The sequence below is a fragment of the Mugil cephalus genome, chromosome 1 (assembly GCF_022458985.1).
Source record: "Mugil cephalus isolate CIBA_MC_2020 chromosome 1, CIBA_Mcephalus_1.1, whole genome shotgun sequence".
Lineage (NCBI taxonomy): Eukaryota > Metazoa > Chordata > Actinopteri > Mugiliformes > Mugilidae > Mugil > Mugil cephalus.
In genome coordinates this window covers 22418720-22441426 of record NC_061770.1, presented here as the reverse complement: position 1 = coordinate 22441426, position 22707 = coordinate 22418720, and the positions used below count along the sequence as shown (strand labels likewise).

The following is a 22707-nucleotide window of genomic DNA, read 5'->3' as shown; positions in this document are numbered from 1 at the left end:
TATGGAAGTGAAAACTGATTTCTGCAGTTTTCTTCAAGGTGATGTGGATGGTTTCTATTTTGCTTTAAAAACACATATGTGTAAGTGAGTCATTAGTGTTTGTAATAAACTTATTCACAATATTACTGTGGTTTGTTGATGCACAGATTAACATTAATGTATAACTATGGAACATGTCTACTTTATATTTTTTCATAGGAGTACACAAAGAGGACACAAACAAAACATGAAACTGAAACATTTTTGTATTAGTTTATTTAAGAAAAAGAAACAATATTACATATATTTCAGGTATAAAAGTTAATTTAAATATGTATAATGCGTTATTTAACTTCAAATTTATCAATTAGTATCTCATGTCATGTTTTTCGACTGGTTATCCTCATTAGGCTCATGGGGGTTGCTGGAGTTAAGAGGCTGGGTACACCCAGTCCATCGCAGGGTTAACACAGAGACAAAATACCATTCACACTCACACTCACATCTGAGTCACCAGTCACCAGTTAGTAGCATTATTGTAAAATTAACAATAAAAATATCACAGTGCACACAGAGTCTAGTTTTTGAGAATGGACAAAAAGACCTGACTACCATCCATCTGACACTTAATGGATGTACAACACAATTTTTACATTTGTACAAGACTAAACATATTAAACTGTGAATTGTTAAAGAAACAACGTTAACTGTTCTAGTCAGGGTTTGGTTTCTGTAAAGAGGAGCCAACACAGTCTGAGTTTCACAAGTGTATGATGGTGCAGACGAAGCTCAGAAAAATAGTTGTTGTAGTCAGTCATCATCATTAGCTGCCTCATCCCTCTTTTTTCATCTGACCTTTTCTGCTTCTTGTTTTGTTATACAAACATTTAACATAACACAATTTTTACATTTGTACAAGACTAAACTTGTTAAACTTTGACGTGTTAAAGAAACAACATTAACTGTTCTAGTCAGGGTTTGGTTTCTGTAAGCACTTGTTGGATAAACCATGACCTAGATTCATGGACATTTGGTCCTAGTTTATTCAGGAGCCAACATTACATGTCTTTGTGGTGCAAATGTGACAGTCTGAGTTTCACACGTGTATGATGGCGCAGACGAAGCTCAGAAAAAGAGTTGTTGTAGTCAATCATCATCATTAGCTGCCTCATCCCTCTTTTTTCATCTGACTTTTTCTGCTTCTTGTTTTGTTATACAAACGTTTCACACAACTCACAGACATGTAACATTGGTTCATTTTCTTGAACAAAGTTTTTAATACAAAAATTTAGAAAATCATTTGCAAACCCTTGAAGGCTTTTGTTGTAGAAAAAAGTAGAAACAAGTTGTTACATTTACACGGCAGTGTGTAGCTGCTGAAGTAATTAGCCATTAAATAAACATGGGATGACTTCACGTATGGAAACAAACTGGTCAATCGTTCCTGGTTTCTCTGCTCTTGGCTGAAAACACACAATGAAGAGATTTGTTAGCATGTTGGGGGTGTGAAGTGTACCACAGACTGTTTGCTAATTAGTAATGTAATCTGATGTCACATTAACCAATTAGTGAATTATGCAAAACAAGCAGTCACCTCTTGCCAAAGTTGCAACAAATATTGAGCAAATGACAAGAACAACAAAAGATCCAATCAAAGTGTAGTGGTGTCTTGATGCGCTGCTGCAGACAGTGTCAGTAATTAGACTTCCCTCTTCTTCCTTCACTTGGTTTTCAGAGCAACTGGTGGAAAAGAGAAGAGAAAGACTGGTTTAGTTTTCTTGATTTCTATTTACTGTGATTTTATCAATCAAATAAATCCACATGTGTACGTGGAAGTAGAAGGGCCACAGAGAACTTAATGAATGTGAAATATTCCAAGAGGTCGTAATGTTATATTCCAATAATAAAAGTGGTTAACTTGTAGTTTAACAAAAGACGCTGCAGGTTTTTGTCTTTGCACTCTTAAAGAGTGTCAGTAAAGGGTCACATATGATAATAAACTTATTTTTTCTACATTTTCCAAAATGTAGCCTCATAACATAACCACTTTTATCTATATTCATTTTTAAATATTAAGTGGGACAGTCAGGCCGGTTTTCAGGAAACCAATAAAAAAATATATTTTCATTTGGTTGTTGGAGGTTTGGCTGTTCACAATTTGTCGCCGTTATGAATCAGAGTGTGCTACTGTATTTTCTTTTGGAGTAATTGTGAGATTAAAAAATAAAAAGTCCCACATTGTCCAAGCTGTGCAGTTCACTCCATCCTTTGAAAAATATCCTGGTGAACAACCTTCACACACTGTGTCACTTCTGCTGGTTCCTAAAAAGAAGCAGAAAATTCTTAGAAAACGACCCAGCATCCAGGAAAAAAACATCATTTTAGAAGTAGTTTGAGTTGCTTACCAGGTGATTTTATCCTCTGACCAGGTGAACATTTCAAATGTCTCTCTGCCGAACTACATCCATCATGATCAGCCAGAGACCTGCAGTAGTATCCTCTCAAAACATCACACACTGCGTCGTGCGTTTCTGTGCAGTTCTTCTTGGCAAACAGACCATGGACTAAAAAATGAATGTGATTATGGTTAAAATGTATAATCATCAGAAATCATTAAAAATATGTGACTGAGAGTAATCTCTGTACCTTGGTCGCAGGAAGTACACAGGAAACACTTATTCAGCCCATTTGGTCGGTCCATGAAAGTCCCAGGGTCACAGGGGACACAGCCTGTGCCTGAATATAATGTGCAGTCTTTTCGCACAACTGTACCTGTTAAACAACATTTACGTTAGTGCTATAGAGACAAAAGAGGCGGTGGATCACAGTCTGCCTTCATACTAAATATCTAACTCTAGTGAGGACAATGTTTGTTTTCTACCTCACGCATTTGATGGAGGTTAAAGAAAAGAGTAACGAGAGCCATTTAAAATATCCTGTCCGTGCAGCTGCTAAATAACGAAGGTCCTGTTCATCCCATCTAATTCCAAGTAGTCAGCTTTCAGTACACATGTTCACATCTGCCGTTAAAATCTGTCTCCATATGCATCTCCAGCCAGCTCTCCGTGTCCGATCTGGAGCAGCATGATATTACACTGCAAACATTACAAGATATATAACAGCATTTAGTAGCAAAAACAGCAGTCACTTTGTGCATTTGTGTCACAACTTGAGCACACATTATTATTCACTGATGCCAGCCCTGACGCAAGTTGTTTTAGAGACTTGCACAAGACTCAGGATATAACTCTCCGGTACTAAAGGTTAATATAGAAACCAGTGAGGTTGTACACTCAACTCCACACGGCTCTTCATACAGCCAGATGACCACATCAGTAACTTACCACATGCCGAAACGTTACTTAACTTTGTTTCGCAACAGCGGTTGCAATGTTTGTTACAAACATTCACATAATAATAATTAATTAACAATGTATAATGAGTAATAAACAATACTCATTATCATAAATACTGCACATACAGTGTGGGACGGTTTCTTTAAATTTTTTTTTCCCCGGTTTCTTCCGGAAGTCGTCATGCTCGGACGCCATCTTGGCGATTGCCACAGACCAAGAAGCGCGTGTAGACGTCGATGCCTCAAGGTCAAATTTGGGCTCCAGGGGATAGAGAGTTTAAAAACAACTTCGGTTTCATTATGATTCACAAAGCGGAGTGTTTAGATGCAGTGGTAAGTAGAGGGAAGCAGGGTTGCATGAACTTGTTTGTGTGGTTTCTTCGCAGACGACGGCTAGAAACCATCCCAGACATAGTTACGGTGTCACTTCTTTTTTTTTTCGACTTCTTTTTTTTTCTGATGCTAACGTTTGTTATTCAATTCACTATTTATCTTTACATGCTGGTGCCGGTTCCACTCCTGGGATGTTTCTTTTCTTTGTATTTTACCACTACTCCAAACCATCTTGTACGCTGCCTCAAGTAGAGTTAAGGATTCATTCTCAATGCAGAAAAAACTCTACAGCAAAGACACAGTTCAGGGTCATAGCTGCTAAAAGTAAAACTTCTACATTCTCAAGTCGGGAGGAAGGAGTTGGTTTGCCCACTGCAAATGTTTTTTTGTTGTTGTTTTATTTTTATTCATAAATGAATGAATTAATTAAACTAACTAGGGCAGGGCTTATTGTAAAAAAAAAAAAAAAAAAGAGGAAGTAGAAGAAGCCTGAACTGTTCCGAAGGGGAGGAAGGTTCGAGCTAATTATTTTGAGGAATTATTCCGAATTGCAAAATATATATATTTTTTTTATTAACCATTTTAAGTCATTTGTTTGTAGTTAGGGCACATTGTCCTAGATTCGTAAATTTTCTGTGACCTCGATGAAAAAACTTGGCCTACATGATGCCTTCACTAATACTCGGAAATTCTATATTCCAACTCGGACATTTCTAATATCATAGCGTTTACGTTACAAGTTAACTCGGAGATTTGTATATAAATTGATACATCGTTAACGTTTGCTGAACTTTAAAACATGTGTTGTAGGCATTTTTTTAAATTTATTTAGAAAGCAGTGGTTTCTAATTTTGACAACTCAGAGCTAATTAACTCGAAGCGGTCTTGAATGCATTATTTGCGGCGTTACTATCAGACGAAGTGGCGACGGGAACCGCAGTTCTTGTGACAGCACTGAATTACTAGAATCAGTTCATTAAAATGATCCGTTCAATTGATTCGTTCTCCTGCAGCGCGGCGCACTCACCTGTGAGTCTCATTCGCTCTCCTGTCTCCTCCACTACTTAAAGTGTTACTAAGTCTCTTAAAATAAAAATTTGTTTTCTTGTGCACCGTCCACCTGCGCCATCTGCCGACTAGCTGCAGAAAAAGGAAGTGAAGAATAAAGTGATTCTATTCAGTTCGTTCACTCCAAAGATTTGTCGTTTGAAAGAATCATTCGTGAACGACCCAACGCTAAAACGAAACTTGACTGCTACAACCTGACAATATCCTCTATTAACCGGTTTTTTTTTTTTGTTTTTGTTTCTAAATGTTGATCTTAGAGATAGAGAAGGGGACTTTCCTGTGCTTTGAAGAAGCAACGGAAGCTTGTGGGTGATGTCATCTTTATTTTATAAAGATAAACAAATAAATACATAAAATAGAATCGTAATGCGCATTATGGGCATGTGGTTTGGGTTTAAAGCCTTTGTCTTGTGTCTCATAACAAAGCTCCTTTTTGAAACGTATCGGTCATCAAAGTTCTGCCTGTGAGTTGACACTGATCACAAAATGGAGGAACATCGTGCTTTCGTTTTTTATAACAGTCGCCTCTATATCCCAGTACCTTCATGGCACATCGGACAGCATTCCCCGTTACTGGTTGTGTACTCCTTTGATTGACAACATGATCCTGGTAGTGTGAAGAGGTAGTCAAGCCACAGGACTGGAAAACACAGAGACAACGTTTATAGTCCAAACAGACAGTGAGATAAGGATAGTATCAACTGATTACATTAAAGGTGTGTCCAAAGTCGGGCATCTCCCCCAGTGGTACTTACCGACGAGGACCAACGAGGGAACCATGTAAAGTACGTACGTAGTTAACCGTTAATTCGCGCGTTTTTTTAAAAAATTTAAAACTATATTTGGAACAACACGTTTAATCCTGCACCCGGAAGTGGTTCTTGGCAACACTAAGCGCATGCGTGGTTGTTCTCCCCACGCAGCTGAATCTCTTAATATAATTAATTTAATTAATTCGTCTTAAATTCCCTCATTATTACTGTACTGTTCCGTTGCTCATTATCTCTCAGTGAGCCGGTTCACATACATGTGCATACATGTGACATGTCTTTAGAGTTGGAGTTTTAGAGTCAGAGCTTTTAAATTCATTTTAATAGTTTTCTAACATTCATACTAGATTAAAAATGGCCCTAGTTACAACACTTGCTACAAATCCCCCCTTTTCATCCACTTTTCATTCCATGGACTTGGGGGTCGGACGTTGGCACTTACACGAAATATTTACTTTCACGTTTTATAGTTTAAACATATGCAAATATAGCCCTTTAATGTTTATATCTTTGTTTTTTTCATTCATATATAATAATCTTCAAGTGTTCTATGAAAGGTTATGGTTCACGTTTCAATAAATGCTGTTGGCATTTGCACAACTTCTGTCAATGTTGGACTTAATTTAAAAAAAACGTCACTCCCGGTTTAAAGAAAGGGACACAGGTGCATAAAGACAGCAACAATTAAAACAATGCGGTTTTACAACATGCAAAGGCATCAATAGATTTCATTCATGTAATACGACGATCAGTCACCATTCACATATAAAACAACTTCCATCACGCGTCTCTATGCGACTGTCAGCAGGTCACTGATCACTGTCGCTAATTTGTCTTTTCTCTTCTCTGTGAAGAAAACTTGCCGGCGTCCAAATGCATAATAACTGGATTGTGGAGCAAATGTAGTCCATAGAAAACAGATTTCATCCGAGAGTTTAGACTGGTTACACAGGTTCAACCTGAGGAGAGAAACACACTGAATTACAACACAAACATTTGTAGAGACATCACACAACCAGAAGATCCTCAGTGAATAAACATTTAATTGAAGAGCACACAGTTGTCTTACCTCCTCCTGCTGCAGTGGCACTGACTCTTGGACTGGTGGTTGTTTACTTACAGGTATCTTTTTAGAAGAGTTAATGAAAAAAATATATACATAGATATATATATAGATAGATAGATAGATAGATAGATAGATAATGTAATTCCTTAGATAAAAAAGTGCTGTGATTTGTAACAGTGCAGATAAATAGTGAAATAAACATACCTCTCTGGAGTTGTCTGCATTTCTGTTTTTGTCTGTAACTAAATAAAACCAGAGAAAAACATATTTACCATCACTGTCATGACTCAACAGAAAACATTAACATCATCAAAGATGTGACAAAACATGAACAAGAAGAATATTTTACTGCTATAAATGTAACCTACCTTTAAAAGACTTTGTCTTTCTTTTGATGTAGTACAATACTGCTACTACTACTACTATTAGAATGACTAAAACCACCAGACCAACGCTGACGCCCACAATAACTCCAACATTTGAAATTTGTTCCCCACAAACAGAATCAGTTGTTGTATTTCCTGCTGTTTTCAGCTGAAGGTTCATTGATTCACATCTGGAACAATAAAGAGACATTTTATAGAGAATATTACTGATGTAATAAGACATCAAACATGTCTCCATGTGTGATGTGAGGATTTACTTACTGTGTGTGTTGGTGACAAGATGTTAATGTTCCATCTGAAAATGTTCCATCACTGCAGTCAGAGCACACAGTGTCTGAGGAGGATGTACCTGCACACACAACATTATATGGAAGATGAAACTAGTTCAGTCTAAAGTATGAAGAGATGAATTCATGAGGAAATAATGTAGAAATGTGGCCTAGATGGGAGTTTGTTTTGATGTCATGTTTAACCTAAATTAAAATCATAAACTGTCTTTTAACTTTTGCAACTTTAGAACAATGTACTAAAAATATGATTCTCCTGAAAATCTTTGTGTATTGTAAAATGAAATAAAGCCTGCATAGACAATCAATCTTCAGGCATCAGGGTTCATGATCGGGGTTTTTATAACTTTTTTCAAACTATTTTTTAAAAAACATTCATTAAAATGTTTAACTATTCTAGTCTGATCAGTTCTTGCTTCCTCAAAGTATCATAATAAATATTAAAGGACAACTGAGCAACATCCACTTGGTCAAAACTGACTCAAAGCGTCAGAAGATTAATACGACAAACCAACCTTTTTCCTTGATGTATTGTCCTGGATCACAGTCCTTGTGTTTCTGAGCTGCTGCACATTGGCCATTTATTAAGTCAATACAGAAGAATCCTTCAAGTGGTTCACAAACTGTATCTGATGTTGTTGTACATGACGTCTTTACCTTCAGACCAGAACCTATCAACACATATGGAAGTTACAAAACATGCAGAAACAAAAGTCCTATTCTGTTTAATCTGTTTCTGATTTAAAGATACCTTCAGTGGTTAGAACAACTTTACAAAACGTGACACAATAGTCTCTTCAGTTCATGAATTCATAGGAAACATCTGCATAAATTAATTAATATGAACAGAAATGTACCTGTATCACAGTTGGTACATAGCAAACACCGCTTATGTCCAGTATCTTTATCCATATAAGTTCCACTCATGCAGGGCAGACATGATGTGTTACTGGACTCTGTACAAACTGTTTCAACTCTGTTTCCTGTTGAAAAGAAAACCAGCGATCATACTTCAATAAATCTTGTTAAAATACCATCATCATAGTAAGGAGCATGTTGCTAAGTAAAGATTCATACACTGTTGCCTCATAAACTGATATTATTATTACAACCATCAGATGAAGACAAGATTTTAAAAAATAGAGAGTATAAATAAATATCGATTTTAGTTGTTCAGCAGCAGTTTTCACTTGTGATCACGCATTAAACATCAGGAAACAATGAGGAAACTTTTAGTCTCCAGTTGGATCTTACCAGGTGGACACATTGAGCAGCATTTATTCCCTGTTGAATACTCTTGTGGACCACATGTGAAGGTTTGACAGCACAAGACTTTCATCACAATTATCTGTGAAGAGAAGTTAAAAGAAACCACATCATAAAAATTCTCGTCTCCCATTTTTCTCTCCCCTCTGACCTTAATCTCTTTAACAATAAAACATGAAGTATGAAGTTTACCCCCTTACAAAGAAACGAATGGTCTGTAATTATTATGGTACGTTAATTTTAACTGAGAGAGACGGAATATCAACAAAAAAAATCCAGAAAAAATCACCTAAAAAAATACATAAAGGTTATTTACTGATTTGCATTTGAGCAAGTGAACTAAGCGTTTGAAGCCTTGGTAAGTAAGTACAGAGGAAAGACTAGCTGGTGGCCATCATTAAGGTTTTTGAGACTGTTGATTGGCAATTGTGAAATTTGATCTACACAGATTTTCTAAAGCATTAAGGTTAAGGTTACTTTATTGTCATTCGATGCTCACATATGAAAATGAAAGTTGAAATCAGGACCAGCAGCGTATAAAACAAGTCCTATATATAAACAGGCCTTAATGTCTGGAGACTGGTTAGAACACTTCATGACATTACGGGCATGGATGATGATCCAAAGAGCTCGATTTTGGTCTCAACTGACAACATCAGTGCCCTGTGTGTGAGTTTTCTTGAGTAGAGGGACCTTGTGAGCACTTCAACATATTGTGTTACCAATGGTTTTATTGGTCCCAGGATTAGGAGGATTAGAGGAGGAGCTTTATCATTTATTATCCTGTGATTTTCTGCAGTAAAGAATTTTACCAGAAAAGCTGAAGTTCTCAAAGATGTTCTTCTTGAAGTCTTGTCATGTAGCAGGAACATTTTTTCTTCTTCTGCAAGAAAAAATCAATGTATACAGAAAAAAAACATCAAAAATGCTGGTTAAACATTGTAGTTACAGTTGCATAATTGTTTCACTAGATTTAACTAAAGTTTAACAAAATGTCTCATTCTAGGGTTTTTCTTTATTTTTATTACATATAAGATTCTTCAAAGGACAGATTTCCACACTTGCTAAAAGTAAAAAAATATATATATATGTATTTCATTCAGCTGTTGCAATGTTCTTTGTTATATATTTTCACATTATAATAATTAAAACACTGCACATGCGATTTGGAACTGTGTCTTTAATTGTTTTCATTTAATTGTTTTCTCATGTTCACACCTTCAGGAAGTGACATACTAGACTGTTTGACAGTAGACTGAGAACTACCAACAATGAAATAAACACAGATGCAGTTTCAACATGATCAGCATGGAGGATTTGAAGGAAATGTGCTCAGCTCATTTGTGTGGTTTATTTGCAGCGCATGCTCTGCAATGGGTTGAAACGCACTGAAAACGTAATGGGTTTTAGATGCTCACAGTAGCTATTCAATTTATTACTTATTGTTGTGTGTTGATGCTAGTTTCACTATTATGTTTTTTCCTTCCTTTGTATTTCACCACTGTATTCCATGAAGTGTAATGTCTCTAATAAACAACCAACTGTTGCTGACCATTTTAATCAATAGTAATAATCAGAAACTAAAAAAGCAACGTCCTAACTCAGGATATCCTACAAGTAGGAGCAACAAACCAGTACTTGGTGATAAAACCATCCCTTCAGGTGCACAGGAAATAATATCTCATCCTATTAGCACACAGTGCAAGCTGGTCAGCATTGCCAATAACAAAGTGAAACAGTGCAGCAACCCCACATCCTGTAACAGGCCCGGGAGCACTCAAGATGGTTACCGAATTATTTTCACATGCTAACACTCATCATTCAATTCATCATGTTTCTTAGCATGTTGGTACTTATTCCACCATTTACTTATTTGTTTTTTTTCTTTGTATTTTACCACGACTCTGAATCCCTTTGTATGCTGCCTCAAATAGAGTTAAGAGTTCATTCTAATTGAAGTTAATGAGCAGTTATAGACATTATAGAAAAAATAAAAACTCCCGTCCTATCTACAGGAATCATTCATAGACTCACTACAGTAATAATAATAATAATGCATTGGTTTTATATTGCACTTTTAGATTTTTAGATGCTCAAAGCGCTTACAATTGTATGCATTATTCATTCGCTCACACAGTCACACCCTGGAGGTGGTTAGCTATCTCAGTAGTCACAGCTGCCCTGGGGCAGGCTGACGGGAACATGGCTGCCAATGTAGCCTATGGCCTCTCCAGTAGACTACTCCTCATGACCTTCTAGTTCATGGTCATAGCTGCTTTCTACTAAATGCACAATAAATAAAAATGTAATCCTGTAGTAGGTGGGACAAACATAAATAAGTAAAGTACAATAACCAATTAAGTAAATAATAACAGAACTTAAAGGGGTTAAGGCGGACTAAACCATCTTTATTATTTATTTATTTATTTTAAAAAAAACCTCGATACACGATTTTTTTTTATCGTGTATCGATGCCACTTGTGAAAGTTATTGTGATTTTATTAAAGTTCGACTGCAAATGCGTTTGTCTGAGCGATGTTAACGAGATATGAAAAAAAAAAAACATGGAAGCCTAATTCTTTGTTCTATTTTAGTACCTTGCACTCACATCAGACACCTGCATGCAGCGGGAGATAAGTGGAGGACGGAGCTGTTTGATACGAGCAAACACAGAGCGACAGTGTTTAGACGCTGAATTGAATCCTATAAGATGAGTGAGAATAAGTATTCTAGTATCAACATATAAGGAACTTACCGACGACGATCGACGTATGAACCACCTGCTAAAAAAACAACAGCGTCGAAACCAAGTAATTGTGGTTGCGAACAACAGCATGTAGAATGAAATAGAAACTGAAAGAAAAGGAGGCAGTATCACGCCACAGTCATGTCATGTGATCTGATGGTACAGTCTATAGAAATCCTGCAGTAGCCTGCTATTAAACATCTTGATTATCTGGAATCACGAGTCAGAGAGGACGTTGCAGTAAACAAGTTGGTACTGATAGATTTTATTCACATAATATATTAACACTGTGCATTTGCACATTTAACATTTTTGCCGTTTTATTCTTATGTATATATTTTTTCTACCTCAGTTGGCTTATCTTATTTTATTTATCTTGTTAGACACAGCTATTAATATCATATACTGTGTCTGTATTATAGTAACTCATTATCTATATATTATAGTTACTAACCCGGGACCTCAGTGCATAATATTGTTCCAGCTCATGCGTCTTTATGGTTGTGAATGACAAATAAAAAATCATTGAATCCTATACTCCTATACTTTGGTTGTTTTTGTTTGTATAGCTATTGAAAACAATATTATAGTCTATACTAATTTGCACACTTTGCATTGATTTATGTGTAATTGTTGCTATGTTGAGACGGACAAGCTTATTTTAACTGATATAACTCATAAAGGCAATTAAACATGAACAATTAAAACCAGCATATGTGGTATTACAACATGCAAAGGCATCAATAGATTTCATATATGTGACACGACAATCAGTCCATTCATACATGACACAGTTTCCAATAAAACAAACCGTCTACATGTCACTGTCATCAGGGTGTTTATACAAATTCTTCTGTGCCGTCAGAGTTTGAGTATGAATTTCTAAATAAACTCACTTTATAAATTCAACATTAAAATATTCAACCTCAAATAGAGTTAGTCTCAACTTCTGGGTAACCAGGTAGCCAGCTAAATCCGGTGCTACTTTCACTTATCACTGGCCTCATTATACAAGGAACTGATCATGGAGTTTTTCACTCGGTCTCTCCCTCCAGTATTTGCCTTGAATGAGCATCACCAACATTAGTCGTGTTCTTCAGTCATCCTGTCAGCAGCCTACACAGCCCGGGCCTCCCCATTTTGCAGCAGTGATCCACGGAAGCTTTACTCGTCGCGCTATTACTAACCACCCGAACACCTGCTTAATGAGCTACAGGTTAGCATGCATGCCTGGTCTCACTGTGACCTAGAAAGTAAGTGACGGCAGGAAGCGGTACGTTTGGCTTGACGGTTTAGCTGAGTGAGACGAGTCATGCACTTTGTAAACATAGATATAAAGATGATAAGATGATCCTAATGCTGTGGAGTAGCGTGCTAAAGTGGTGTGCCTTACTGTTGCATGTTCTAATATTTGTGGTGCAAGCTTGAAAATAAATGTTTTTGAACTGCCAAACAGGACTACCGGACCTGAGGGTTTGTTTAACTACCTCAGCGGCTTCTGTCTGTTCTGATCTACTTTGGGAAAAGATTAATTAAAATGTCCTGCACGACATCAGTAAATGTTGATTTTTTCATCAACATTTACACATTTTTAAGCCCTTTTTCGCAGTTTCGGAGCTCTTTGCTCCCATCTAGTGGTCAAACTCACCATGTGCAGCTTGTCACAAAGATCAGTTTCCTTAAACTTTGTACTCATTTAAACTATAAACCCAACTTTTTCCTTGATGTATTGTCCTGTGCTGCTGCACCGTATGACAGTTCTGTCATCTCCTTCATTCTGGACACTGTAGAGAGTGTGGAGTATGATCCTGGAGTAATCCGGGAAACTCCAGAGCAGGAACATGCATAACAGACCCTTCCAGTCATACATGAGACAATTTCCAATTTTCCAGTGTCTCTCTGTCACTGTCAGCAGGTGTGGACTGAAGCAGGAGGTTCAAGCCAGAAGTCGGTTTTACGGATTTGTCTTTAATGTTCTCTGCAAAGAAAATTTGCCAGCGTCCAAATCAGAACCAGAATCAGCTTTATTGGCCAGGGTATGTGAACACATACATGGAATTTGACTCTGGTCACTTTGTTCAATGGTACAACAAAATAAAAACAACTCTTGAATAAGCTTAAAATAAAAAATGTATATAAAAACTAGAAAAAATATACAACATGAGAAGACTTACAGTCTAGTACAGGGGTTACCTGCTACATTTGTCAGTCACCTTGGGGGCCGGACCCTCAAATAAAATAAAATAAAAATAAAATGTTGGCATAACATACAACAAGTCATTTTTAGCCTTTATGAGTCAGGCCCCTACACTTACACCAGTCAACCACCAGCAGTGCTAGAGATATTTTGCCTTAACTCAATTCAAGTAAACTTTATTTATAGAGCACTAGAAAAACAAACACAGCTGAAACAAAGCCTCCATCACTGGCTTCAATACAGTTTCAGTTACTGGAAGGAAAAGGCCTCTTAACACAGTTAGGCTAAAATGGCACTCTCAAAGGCCATGAAACGAAAAGTTGATGCGGAAAACAGATCCTTTAATGACGAATGGACTGAAAATTATGCATTTATCATGCCAACCTTCAGAAATGCGTTACCTGTTATGTAAATTACGAAAAAATGGTGTGTTAAAGAATAAATGTTCATTTAAACAATGCAACGAGTTTGTCCTCATTTAACAGAGTCATATATTGTGGGGATTACTGATAGTTAAGAGTCTCAGTTTTCGTTGCTGTTTCCAGTTGCTTTAATAGTGCGGACAACATGATATTTTCACATGAATCCAGTCGTGGGCCGAACCGTCCAATCCCGGGCCGCCAGTTGATCATCACTGGTCACGTGCTCTGTGACTGCTCAGAGTTCATCAGAGCTACAGCCCGGGGGAAAGAAACAGTTTCTGTGCCGGGTTGTTGTGACGTACAGTGCTTTGTAGCGCCAGCCTGAGGGGAGGAGTCTGAATAGATAGTATCCGGCGTGTGAGGGGTCGGTGGAGATTTTACAGTGCCAATAACTCTCTCTGCAGATCTGATTGTCCTCTGCAGTCTGTTCCTGTCCTGTCTGGTGGCTGATCCAAACCAGACCGTGATGGAGGCAGTCAGGACAGACTGGATTACTGCAGAGTAGCAGCTCCTGGTTGAACTAACTGACATAGGAAGAACACCCTCTGCTGGTCCTTCTTCCTAACAGAGTCAATGTGAGATGTCCACTTTAGGTCCCATGAGATTGTGGACCCCAGGAACCTGAATGAGTCCACGGTGGGGACGGTCCTGTTTAGAGTGGTAAGAGGAGGGGTGGGTGGGAGTCTCTTCCTAAAGTCCACAGTCTTGAGTGGGTTTAGCTCTAGGTGGTTCTGACTGTACCAGAGGAATAGCTGATCCACGCAAACTTGTCCCCGTCCGGGATGAGTAAAATGCACGTGGTGTCATCTGCAGGCTTCGGGACTTCCATAGAAGACTTTCGATGTATACCTGGATTCTGGAAGGAGAGAAACACACTGACTTAAAGCACAAACATTTGTAGAGACGTCACACAACCAGAAGATCCTCAGTTGATAAACATTTAATTGAAGATTAATTAATTTCATGCTGCAGTGGCACTGACTCTTGGACTGGTGGTTGTTTACTTACAGGTATCTTTTTAGAAGAGGATGGATGGATGGATGGATGGATGGATGGATGGATGGATGGATGGATGGATGGATGGATAGATGGATAGATGGATAGATGGATAGATAATGTAATTCCTTAGATAAAAAAGTGCTGTGATCTGTAACAGTGCAGATAAACAGTGAGAAATAAACATACCTCTATGGAGTTGTCTGCATTTCTGTTTTCGTCTGTAACTAAATAAAACCAGAGAAAAACATATTTACCATCACTGTCATGACTCAACAGAAAACATTAACATCGTCAAAGATGTGACAAAACATGAACAAGAAGAATGTTTTCCTGCTATAAATGGAACCTACCTGCTAGATATTTGTTCTTTCGTTTGATGTAGTACAATACTACTACTATTAGAACGACTAAAACAACCAGACCAATGATGACGCCCACAATAACTCCAACATTTGAAGTTTGTTCCCCACAAACAGAATCAGCTGACGAAGTTCCTGCTGTTATCAGCTGAAGGTTCATTGATTCACATCTGGAACAATAAAGAGACATTTTATAGAGAATATTACTGATGTAATAAGACATCAAACATGTCTCCATGTGTGATGTGAGGATTTACTTACTGTGTGTGTTGGAGACAAGATGTTAATGTTCCATCTGAAAATGTTCCGTCACTGCAGTCAGAGCACACAGTGTCTGAGGAGGATGTACCTGCACACACAACATGATATGGAAGATGAAACTAGTTCAGTCTAAAGTATGAAGAGATGAATTCATGAGGAAATAATGTGTCTTAAATCTATGAAGAATCAGACTAACATAGAAACCTAGATGGCCTAGATGAGCATTAAACATTGTTCACCCTGAGATTAAGAGTCTCATGTTCTACCGACTGAGTTAGCCAGGCTACCTAGTTACTGACATATTTATTCTTTTGGGAGAAGATTGATTCAATTTTACAGATGACATCTTGTCTGAGCAGCGTCTGTTTCATCAAAGTATCCAAATGTAATTGGTAGATTATTAATTTTGAAACGACAAATGAGCAACGTCTACATGGTGGTTTGTCAAATCTGGTATTATTAGAATCGAAAACACACAAAGTAGTGACGCTCATTTACTCACTATCTTCCTTAAACTTTGTTCTCATTTAAACTAGAAAACCAACCTTTTTCCTTGATGTATTGTCCTGGATCACAGTCCTTGTGTTTCTGTGCTGCTGCACACTGGTCCTTTGTTACGTTTGTACAGAAGAATCCTTCAAGTGGTTCACAAACTGTATCTGATGTTGTTGTACATGACGTCTTTACCTTCAGACCAGAACCTATCAACACATATGGAAGTTACAAAACATGCAGAAACAAAACTCCTATTCTGTTTAATCTGTTTCTGATTTAAAGATACCTTCAGTGGTTAGAACAACTTTACAAAATGTGACACAATAGTCTCTTCAGTTCATGAATTCATAGGAAACATCTGATTTGATTTCAAGTTCACCAGTTGATGTTGTTGTTGAAAAATATTAAAAACATTTCTGCTGATAAATAAATAATATGAACATAAATGTATCTGTATTACAGTTGGTGCATGGGAAACACTGCTTATGTCTAGTAAATCTATCCATATAAGTTTCATCCATGCAGGGCAGACATGATGTACGTCTGAAGGCCGCACAATCTGTTTTAACTCTGTTTCCTGTTGAGAAGACAAGCAGCAATTATAGTTGAATAAATGTTGTTAAAACACAATCATCATAGTAAGGAGTATGTTGCTAAGTAAAGATTCATACACTGTTGCTTCTTGAACTGGTATTATTATTACTACCATCAGATGAAGGTGAGTTTAAATAAATATCGATTGTAGTTGTTCAGTAGCAGTTTTCACTTGTGATCACACATTAAACATCAGGAAACAATGAGGAAACTTTTAGTCTCCAGTTGGATCTTACCAGGTGGACACATTGAGCAGCATTTATTGTCTATCAGATACTCTTCAGGACGACATGTGAGGGTTTGACAGCACAAGACTTTAATCACAATTATCTGTGAAGAGAAATTGAAAGAAACAACAAAATAAAAACAGTCATCTTCCATGTTTCTTTGATCTGTTCATCTCTCTCCTCTGACTTTAGTCTCTTAACAATAAAACATCTCTAAATTATAACAGGAGGCTTCTACCAACATAAGCATTGTGCAGATGTGTCTGTACAGCAGGGGTTGGTTTTATGAAGTTTGTCCACTTACAAAGAAATGAATGGTCTGTAATTGTTATGGTAGGTTTATTTTAACTGAGAGAGACAGAGTTTTTATTGATTAGTATTGATTGACCATTAATGTTTCTTTATTTTTATCTGCTTGCTCACACATGAAAATGAAAGTTGAACTCAGGACCAGCAGCGTATAAAACAAGTCCTATATATAAACAGGCCTTAATGTCTGGAGACTGGTTAGACCACTTCATGACATTAATGTGTTTCTTTTTGAGCCAGTCTCATTGTCTCTTTCATGCTCTGGTTGAGGGGAGGAGGTTGTCATTCATTACGGTACATAGTCCTGTTCCTCTGTCCTTCAATACAGTGAAGTCGTCCTGTACCATCGGCAGAAAACCAGCCCTAAGACATAACGTTTCCACCTCCATGATTGATGGTGGTGATGGTGTTCTTAGGGTCATAAGTCCCTACACTGATGGAAAGTCACAGAGGAAACGTTAATTAAAACAATTAAATGCATCATTGTACATCAGTACAACAAAACTGTCACATCTGACCAGTGCAAATATAGAAAAAATAAAAATAAGAAAATCAATTCCTGAGAAGATCAAACATTGGATGTCTTTAAAGTAGTGCTCTCAGACATATTAACTACATTACATTCTTGAATATAATTTTGAAGTAAAATTAACTTCAGATGATTAAACTGAAGTTAGGAGCAATGTAACAACTTACATTTTCCAGCTGTTGCAATGTTCTTGTTTTCACTTTCTGTTTTTTCTTTTCTTTGTATTTTACCTCTACTCTGACTGTACGCTAATATAATCCTAACCCTCATGAGCTAATTCTAATTAAAGCTCATGTGCAGTTTATCATTGCAGAAAAAATGAGTAGAGAAGAGTAGAGTAGTAGTAGAAAAATAAAGGCTCCTGTCCTTTGTACAGCAAACATACATTCAGTCCCTACATTACTCCTCAACATTTCAAACGATACTCCTTTAAAAGGAAAAAAAGAAAAAGAAAACAAAAAACTTGAGGGAAAAATAAATAAGTCATGATTCTGTGTCCCTCTTTTCCATGAATTGAGTTTCCTGTCTTATTTCTCTTAAGACAGACACAGGTGAAGCTAATATGGACGGAGCACACAAGAAGAAACCTATAAACAATCAAGGAGGACACGAGGAGTAACACAAGACAAGAAACCAAGAACTTAAGAAATAAGACAGGAAACTCAAATCATGAAAAAGAGGGACACAGAATCATGACAAAACAAAACGTTCATTATGGATTTATAATAAAGTATAATAATAAGAATATTTATTTACTGATTTACATTTGAGCAAGTGAACTAAGCATTTGATCCCTAAACAAAACATGACTTAGTTGGTGGAGAAGCCTTGGTTGGTAAGTACAGAGGAAAGACGAGCTGGTGGCCAGGTTTGCACATGTTTCAGGAGGTAATATGATCCTCTACGCTTCATAAATCCTTTTTAGGTTTGTTTTTTGTTCCTTTCTTGAGGCTGTCGCTTCAAACATCAAGTTTCTACCAGTAAAGGTTACTTTATTGTCATCTTGCACATGAAACGAAATTTGAACTCAGGACCAGCAGCATATAAAACATGCTTGATGGTGGTGAAGGTGTTCTTAGGGTCATGCTCAGCATTTCTCTTCCTCCTGATGGATCGAGTTGATACCAGACAGATTTAACCAAGTCTCTCTCAAACGTAAGACAGGCCTGTATGTGAGTCTTCTTGAATAGGGGGAACTTGTTTTATGCATCAACACAGTGTGTAGCCAATGGTTTTGTTGGTGACTGTGGTCCTAACCTTAACCTTAACCCTTCACTCTGCTCTATCTGATCAGAGGGTAACCAGAGAACATCCAGTTCACTTTGAGTTGTTGGATGTATGTGAGATGTAAACAGGACTTGAAGAACAACCCCACTTCTTCTATCCCACTAACAGAAAGAATCTCCCAGGATTAGGAGGATTAGATCATTTATAATTTATTATCCTGTGATTTTCCGCAGTAAAGAATTTTACCAGAAAAGCTGAAGTTCTCAAAGATGTTCTTCTTGGAGTCTTGTCATATAGCAGGAACATTTTTTCTTAAGTTGAAGACATCTCAATGAGATTTGGGATGAGGTGAGTTTGAACATGAGAACAGCATCTGTAAGAAAAATGAAATGTTTATAAAAACTGCATTTTAAAGCAGGAACGCTGGTTAAACATTGTCACAGGTGCATATATCAATAACAGTGTTCACTCATTAGGTTTCATTACAAGTTTGAAGAAAACATCTCATTCTAGGGGGTTTCCTTATTTTTATTACATACAGTCAGGTCCATAAATATTGGGACATCAACACAATTCTAATCTATTTGGCTCTATACACCACCACAATGGATTTGACTGTGCTTTAACTGCAGACTTTCATCTTTTATTTGAGGGTATTTACATCTAAATCAGGTGAACGGTGTAGGAATTACAACAGTTTGTATATGTGCCTCCCACTTTTTAAGGGATCAAAAGTAATGGGACAAATTAAAATATCATAAATCAAACTTTCACTTTTTAATACTTGGTTGTAAATTCTTTGCAGTCAATTACAGCCCGAAGTCTGGAACGCATAGACATCGCCAGACGCTGGGTTTCATCCCTGGTGATGCTCTGCCAGGCCTCTACTGCAAATGTCTTCAGTCCCTGCTTGTTCTTGGGGCATTTTCCCTTCAGTTTTGTCTTTAGCAAGTGAAATCCATGCTCAATTGGATTCAGGTCAGGTGATTGACTTGGCCATTGCATAACATTCCACGTCTTTGCCTTAAAAAACTCTTGCTTTCACAGTACGCTTCGGGTCATTGTCCATCTGCACTGTGAAGCGCCATCCAATGAGTTCTGAAGCATTTGGCTGAATATGAGCAGATAATACGAAACACTTCAGAATTCATCCTGCTGCTTTTGTCAGCAGTCATATCATCAATAAATACAAGGGAACCAGTTCCGTACATGCCCACGCCATGACACTACCACCACCATGCTTCACTGATGAGGTGGTATGCTTTGTATCATGAGCAGTTCCTTTCTTTCTCCATACTCTTCTCTTCCCATCACTCTGGTACAAGTTGATCTTTGTCTCATCTGTCCATAGGATGTTGTTCCAGAACTGTGAAGGCTTTTTTTTTTTAAGATGTTTTTTGGCAAACTCTAATCTGGCCTTCCTGTTTTTGAGGCTCACCAATGGTTTACATCTTGTAGTGAACCCTCTGTATTCACTCTGGTGAAGTCTTCTCTTGATTGTTGACTTTGACACACATACACCTGCCTCCTGGAGAATGTTCTTGATCTGGCCAACTGTTGTGAAGGTTTTTTTTTTTTTTTTCTCTCCACCAGGGAAAGAATTCTTCTGTCATCCACCACAGTTGTTTTGTCTTCTGGGTCTTTTGGTGTTGCTGAGCTCACCAGTATGTTCTTTCTTTTTAAGAATGTTCCAAACAGTTGATTTGGCCACACCTAATGTTTTTGCCATGTCTCTGATGGGTTTGTTTTGATTTCTCAGCCTAATGATGGCTTGCTTCAGTGATAGTGACAGCTCTTTGGATCTCATATTTACAGTTGACAGCAACAGATTCCAAATGCAAATAGCACACTTGAAATGAACTCTAGACCTTTTATCTGCTCCTTGTAAATGGGATAATAAGGGAATGACACACACCTGGCCATGGAACAGCTGAGCAGCCAATTGTCCTATTACTTTTGGTCCCTTAAAAAGTGGGAGGCACATATACAAACTGTTGTAATTCCTACACCGTTCACCTGATTTGGATGTAAATACCCTCAAATTAAAGCTGAAAGTCTGCAGTTAAAGCACATCGGGTTTGTTTCATTTCAAATCCATTGTGGTGGTGTATAGAGCCAAAAACATTAGAATTGTGTTGATGTCCCAATATTTATGGACCTGACTGTATAAGATTCTTCCAAGTCGTCACCTTTGGCTTTAAGGACAGATTTCTACACTTCTGTTTATTCTCTCAATCAGCTGATCAATGTCAGACTTTAGTTGTTTTCAACTTCCCGGTTGTGCCAAGTGTGCTAAAATAAAAATATTTTTCATTCAGCTGTTGCTATGTTCATTGTTGTATACTTTCACATAAGCCAGCGCATACATTGTTGAAGTGTTTTTGTTTTATTTAAGTTTTTGCCATGTCCACTCCTTCAGGTAATGATATTCTAGACCTCGACCGTGGTCCTTTAACACATGCAGGTAGATGTTTCACAGTAGGATGAGAGCTACCAATAGATGCAGTTTCATTATGATCAACTGTGGAGGACTTGAAGAAATGGTTGGTAGAGATGCAAAAAGGTGTGATGTTCTGTGATGTGTTAGTTTGTTTGTGTAGTTTCTTTACCACCCACACTGTGCAACAGGTTGAAATGTACTGACAATTTAATGGGTTTTGGATGCTCACATTTACCAATTAATTTATTACTGTTGGTGCTCGTTTCACTATTATGGTTTTTCTTTGCTTTGTATTTTACCACAACTCCAAATCCTTTGGTAGCTACGCTGCCTCAAAGATAGTTAAGAGCTCTTATAGAAAAAAAAAAAGGCTCCTGTCCTTTCTACAGCAATCATTCATAGACTCCCTTCAGTCCTCCTCATATTCATGCTCATAGCTGCTGTCTGATAAATGCACAAAAATAAATAAATAATAAAAAAAAAAATGAGCAGGTGGTAGGTCTGTTTGCACACCACAAATGACAAAAAACAAAAACTAATGAAATTTGTCATCTTAATAAAATGAGTTATTAACTAGAATAAAAGAACTTTCAGAGGTTATAGGCTGAATAAACTAGATATGAGCTGTTAAAATTTAACCCTGGTGGAGGCTCCATAAAAGAAAGAATGAAAGGATACAAAGGTTGAAACAAACGTAAGTAGAAACTTCATTAAGATGTATGGTTTGCGATTTAACATTTTTAATGACGTTGCTTTTGAAAGTTATTGTACTTTTAACAAAAAATGACGTTACTGACATATGAAAAAAAAAAAATGGAGGCCTACTTCCTTGTTATAACAGTTGTTCATTTTAGTACCTTCGTCTCACATCAGACAACTCCGTCCTTCACTTGTGTTGTAGTTCTGAGTGCAACAACTGAACGATGGTAATATTAAAGTGGAGACGACTCATAGTGCAATAGAAGACAGTGACAGTCTGTCCAGTCTGTTCAGACCAGTGACTGTTCATAGCTACAAGGTTTAGAACAGGTCAAATAAGATCATGCTGAATCAGAATAAGAACAAGGATCGACCTCGGAGGAACTTACCCACGACGATGACTGAACCCAGGAACAGTGCAAAAAAAATTAAAAAAAATAAAAATAAAAAACAACCAAAAAAATAACGTAGAAACCAAATTCCAACGGAAAATGTAGAAACCAAGTAGAGTCTACTTATCGTTACCAACCACTCCCTGCAAAGTCAATAATGAACCGAAAGAAGAAGGAGCTGCTATGTGATATAATCTGATGGTTCAGTCCATAGTCCATAGTCTACTGAGATACTAATTAATCTTCTTATTTTATTACTTACAAGTCAGAGAGGAAGCTGCAGTAAACAAGTGATTAAACA

At 37.3% G+C, this 22707-nt stretch overlaps 3 protein-coding genes across 5 annotated transcripts; all 3 read right to left on the bottom strand.

The window, feature by feature from the left end:
- Nucleotides 1–238: 238 nt before the first annotated feature.
- Nucleotides 239–5867, bottom strand: si:ch211-261n11.8 (tumor necrosis factor receptor superfamily member 14). Of its 2 annotated transcripts, none has more exons than XM_047569745.1 (7): nucleotides 5491–5867; nucleotides 5277–5375; nucleotides 2626–2751; nucleotides 2385–2543; nucleotides 2217–2301; nucleotides 1574–1719; nucleotides 239–1442 (listed from the first exon to the last, which is right to left on the bottom strand). In XM_047569745.1, exons 1-7 carry the CDS (start codon nucleotides 5513–5515, stop codon nucleotides 1414–1416), a joined length of 669 nt encoding a protein of 222 aa, XP_047425701.1. In that variant the 5' UTR covers nucleotides 5516–5867; the 3' UTR covers nucleotides 239–1413. The 2 variants fall into 2 exon arrangements, with proteins under 2 accessions (XP_047425701.1, XP_047425710.1); XM_047569754.1 differs by lacking the exon at nucleotides 5491–5867 and adding an exon at nucleotides 4695–4807 and having other exon boundaries at nucleotides 5277–5361.
- A 136-nt stretch (nucleotides 5868–6003) lies between these two features.
- LOC124996467 (tumor necrosis factor receptor superfamily member 14-like) lies at nucleotides 6004–11363 on the bottom strand. Its single transcript, XM_047569518.1, has 9 exons — nucleotides 11266–11363; nucleotides 9323–9393; nucleotides 8499–8592; nucleotides 8102–8227; nucleotides 7760–7915; nucleotides 7219–7306; nucleotides 6940–7127; nucleotides 6776–6813; nucleotides 6004–6631 (listed from the first exon to the last, which is right to left on the bottom strand). Exons 2-9 carry the CDS (start codon nucleotides 9380–9382, stop codon nucleotides 6296–6298), a joined length of 1086 nt encoding a protein of 361 aa, XP_047425474.1. The 5' UTR covers nucleotides 9383–9393; nucleotides 11266–11363; the 3' UTR covers nucleotides 6004–6295.
- A 2250-nt stretch (nucleotides 11364–13613) lies between these two features.
- On the bottom strand, nucleotides 13614–22563 carry LOC124996473 (tumor necrosis factor receptor superfamily member 14-like). Of its 2 annotated transcripts, XM_047569539.1 has the most exons (10): nucleotides 22404–22563; nucleotides 19122–19248; nucleotides 16820–16913; nucleotides 16441–16566; nucleotides 16040–16195; nucleotides 15495–15582; nucleotides 15225–15403; nucleotides 15061–15098; nucleotides 14884–14889; nucleotides 13614–14731 (listed from the first exon to the last, which is right to left on the bottom strand). In XM_047569539.1, exons 2-10 carry the CDS (start codon nucleotides 19179–19181, stop codon nucleotides 14597–14599), a joined length of 882 nt encoding a protein of 293 aa, XP_047425495.1. In that variant the 5' UTR covers nucleotides 19182–19248; nucleotides 22404–22563; the 3' UTR covers nucleotides 13614–14596. The 2 variants fall into 2 exon arrangements, with proteins under 2 accessions (XP_047425495.1, XP_047425486.1); XM_047569530.1 differs by lacking the exon at nucleotides 15061–15098 and having other exon boundaries at nucleotides 14884–15022.
- Nucleotides 22564–22707: the final 144 nt, after the last annotated feature.

Excerpts from the sequence above, each read along its gene's own strand:
- si:ch211-261n11.8 (XM_047569745.1), bottom strand. The coding sequence starts at position 5,515 with ATGGTTCCCTCGTTGGTCCTCGTCG. Across the intron at positions 5,376-5,490 it reads TCCCTCGTTGGTCCTCGTCG|TCCTGTGGCTTGACTACCTC; the intron begins GTAAGTACCACT and ends TGTGTTTTCCAG. Across the intron at positions 2,752-5,276 it reads CTGTCCGATGTGCCATGAAG|GTACAGTTGTGCGAAAAGAC; the intron begins GTACTGGGATAT and ends GTTGTTTAACAG.
- LOC124996467 (XM_047569518.1), bottom strand. The coding sequence starts at position 9,382 with ATGTTCCTGCTACATGACAAGACTTCAAGAAGAACATCTTTGAGAACT. Across the intron at positions 7,307-7,759 it reads ACAATACATCAAGGAAAAAG|GTACATCCTCCTCAGACACT; the intron begins GTTGGTTTGTCG and ends TTGTGTGTGCAG. Across the intron at positions 6,632-6,775 it reads ATGCAGACAACTCCAGAGAG|ATACCTGTAAGTAAACAACC; the intron begins GTATGTTTATTT and ends TCTTCTAAAAAG.
- LOC124996473 (XM_047569530.1), bottom strand. The coding sequence starts at position 19,181 with ATGTTCCTGCTATATGACAAGACTCCAAGAAGAACATCTTTGAGAACT. Across the intron at positions 16,567-16,819 it reads CTGCTCAATGTGTCCACCTG|GAAACAGAGTTAAAACAGAT; the intron begins GTAAGATCCAAC and ends TCTTCTCAACAG. Across the intron at positions 15,583-16,039 it reads ACAATACATCAAGGAAAAAG|GTACATCCTCCTCAGACACT; the intron begins GTTGGTTTTCTA and ends TTGTGTGTGCAG.